We start from the raw sequence: 1609 nt of genomic DNA, 5'->3' as shown, positions 1-1609 counted from the left end.
AATACATCTCCATACTCCAACGTCACTGTATGAGTGAGTCCCACGGGTTTAACTTCATTTGATCCCCTTCAGTTAACACACTGTAGTAGAGAACATCAGATTACATCACAAATAGACAAGTGGATCTCCACCTACAGCTCACACCCCCTGCCTCCCAAATGGCCCCCTATTCCCTACATAGTGCACTACTTTTAACCAGAGCCCGCGATGGTAGTTGCACTATAGAGAAATAGGGGGCCATTTGGTTTGTAGCCCACGATGTTCGGTTGTCTACTATGATGTGATACTGGTTTGGTTTATGACAACATCCTCTCTGTCTCGTTCTAGACCGTGCCTAACCTAACTTCCTGTTTACACCTTTCATACCGGCCTCTGTCTTTTACTATTATACAGGTGGGCCTTGGAGGGAGGGGGAGAGGAGGGGGAGGAAGAAAGAGGGAGAGACAGTCCTTCTAAATGAAGAGGGAGAGAAGGAGGGAGAGGGGAGACAAGGGGAGAGGGAAGCATGGAGAGAAGGATGAGGTCTCTATCCATCCCAGTCCTTCTAAATGAAGAGGGAGAGAAGGAGGGATAAAAGTGGGGAGACAAGGGAGAGAAGGGGTAAGAAGGAAGGATGGAAGGGGAAAGGGAGAGGTGGAGACACAGGGAGATGGAAGGAGGGAGAGAGAAATGAGGCTCCTCTCTATTCGTCCCAGTCCTTCTTGATCCCCAGGTTCCACTCCCAGGAGAGGTGGTCGGTCTTGTCGTCATCGGTGAAGTGGGACTTGATGTGGTAGCTGCCTCTGACAATCATGCCTTTGGGCGCCTCCTCCACCGGGGTCATGAACTCGTGCTCCTCCACCCGCGGCCCGTAGCTGCCCACCATGTACACCGCCTTGTCCACTGCACGACACAAAATGGACGCTCAGTTGCACACTTGCTAGCCAGGTTTTAAGGGTAAATGTGGGGAAACTGTGACAATTTGTGTCAGTGACAACACACCAAATGGCGGCTCAGTTGAACAGTTGGTAATCAGGTTTTAGGTGAATGTGGGGAAACTGACATCTTGTGTCAATGAAAACACACAAAATGGCACCTCAGTTGCATCGCTGTTAACCTGGAATTAGGTGTACGTGTGGAAACTGTGATGTCTTGTGTCGATGACAACACATAAAATGGCAGCTCAGTTGCACCCTTGCTAGCCAGGTTTTAGATGTATGTATCAGAAACTGACACGGTCTATGGGCCTAAAAAGCACAGCGTATCCACAGCTCGGCACAAAATGGGGTCCTCCTTACCTCTGATTCCTTTCCTGTAGGTCAGATGGACGTACTTCAGCCCAGACACAATATCCCTGTTAACCTGGAGAGGAGAGGAGAGGAGAGGAGAGGAGAGGAGAGAGGAGAGGAGAGGAGAGGAGGAGGAGAGGAGGGAGGGAGAGGAGGGGAGGGAGGGGAGAGGAGGGAGGGGAGGGGAGGAGGGAGGAGAGAGAGGAGAGGAAGGGGAGAGGAGGAGGGAGAGGAGGAGGAGGAGGGGAGGGAAGGAGGAGGAGGAGGAGGGGAGGGGAGAGAGGAGGAGGAGGAGGAGGGGAGGAGGAGGGAGGGGAGGAGGAGGGGAGGGGAGGGAGGAG

General features: G+C 52.6%; 1 protein-coding gene across 1 annotated transcript; it reads right to left on the bottom strand.

Moving 5' to 3' along the window:
* Positions 1–247: 247 nt before the first annotated feature.
* On the bottom strand, positions 248–1353 carry LOC127923322 (rho GDP-dissociation inhibitor 1-like; the record flags this gene model as incomplete). Its single annotated transcript, XM_052507317.1, has 2 exons — positions 248–882; positions 1278–1353. Coding segments are annotated over 2 exons (276 nt in total), but the record flags the coding sequence as incomplete, so codon positions are not given.
* Positions 1354–1609: the final 256 nt, after the last annotated feature.

The sequence above is a fragment of the Oncorhynchus keta genome, unplaced genomic scaffold, assembly GCF_023373465.1.
Source record: "Oncorhynchus keta strain PuntledgeMale-10-30-2019 unplaced genomic scaffold, Oket_V2 Un_contig_29321_pilon_pilon, whole genome shotgun sequence".
Lineage (NCBI taxonomy): Eukaryota > Metazoa > Chordata > Actinopteri > Salmoniformes > Salmonidae > Oncorhynchus > Oncorhynchus keta.
This window is presented reverse-complemented; position numbering and strand designations above follow the sequence as displayed.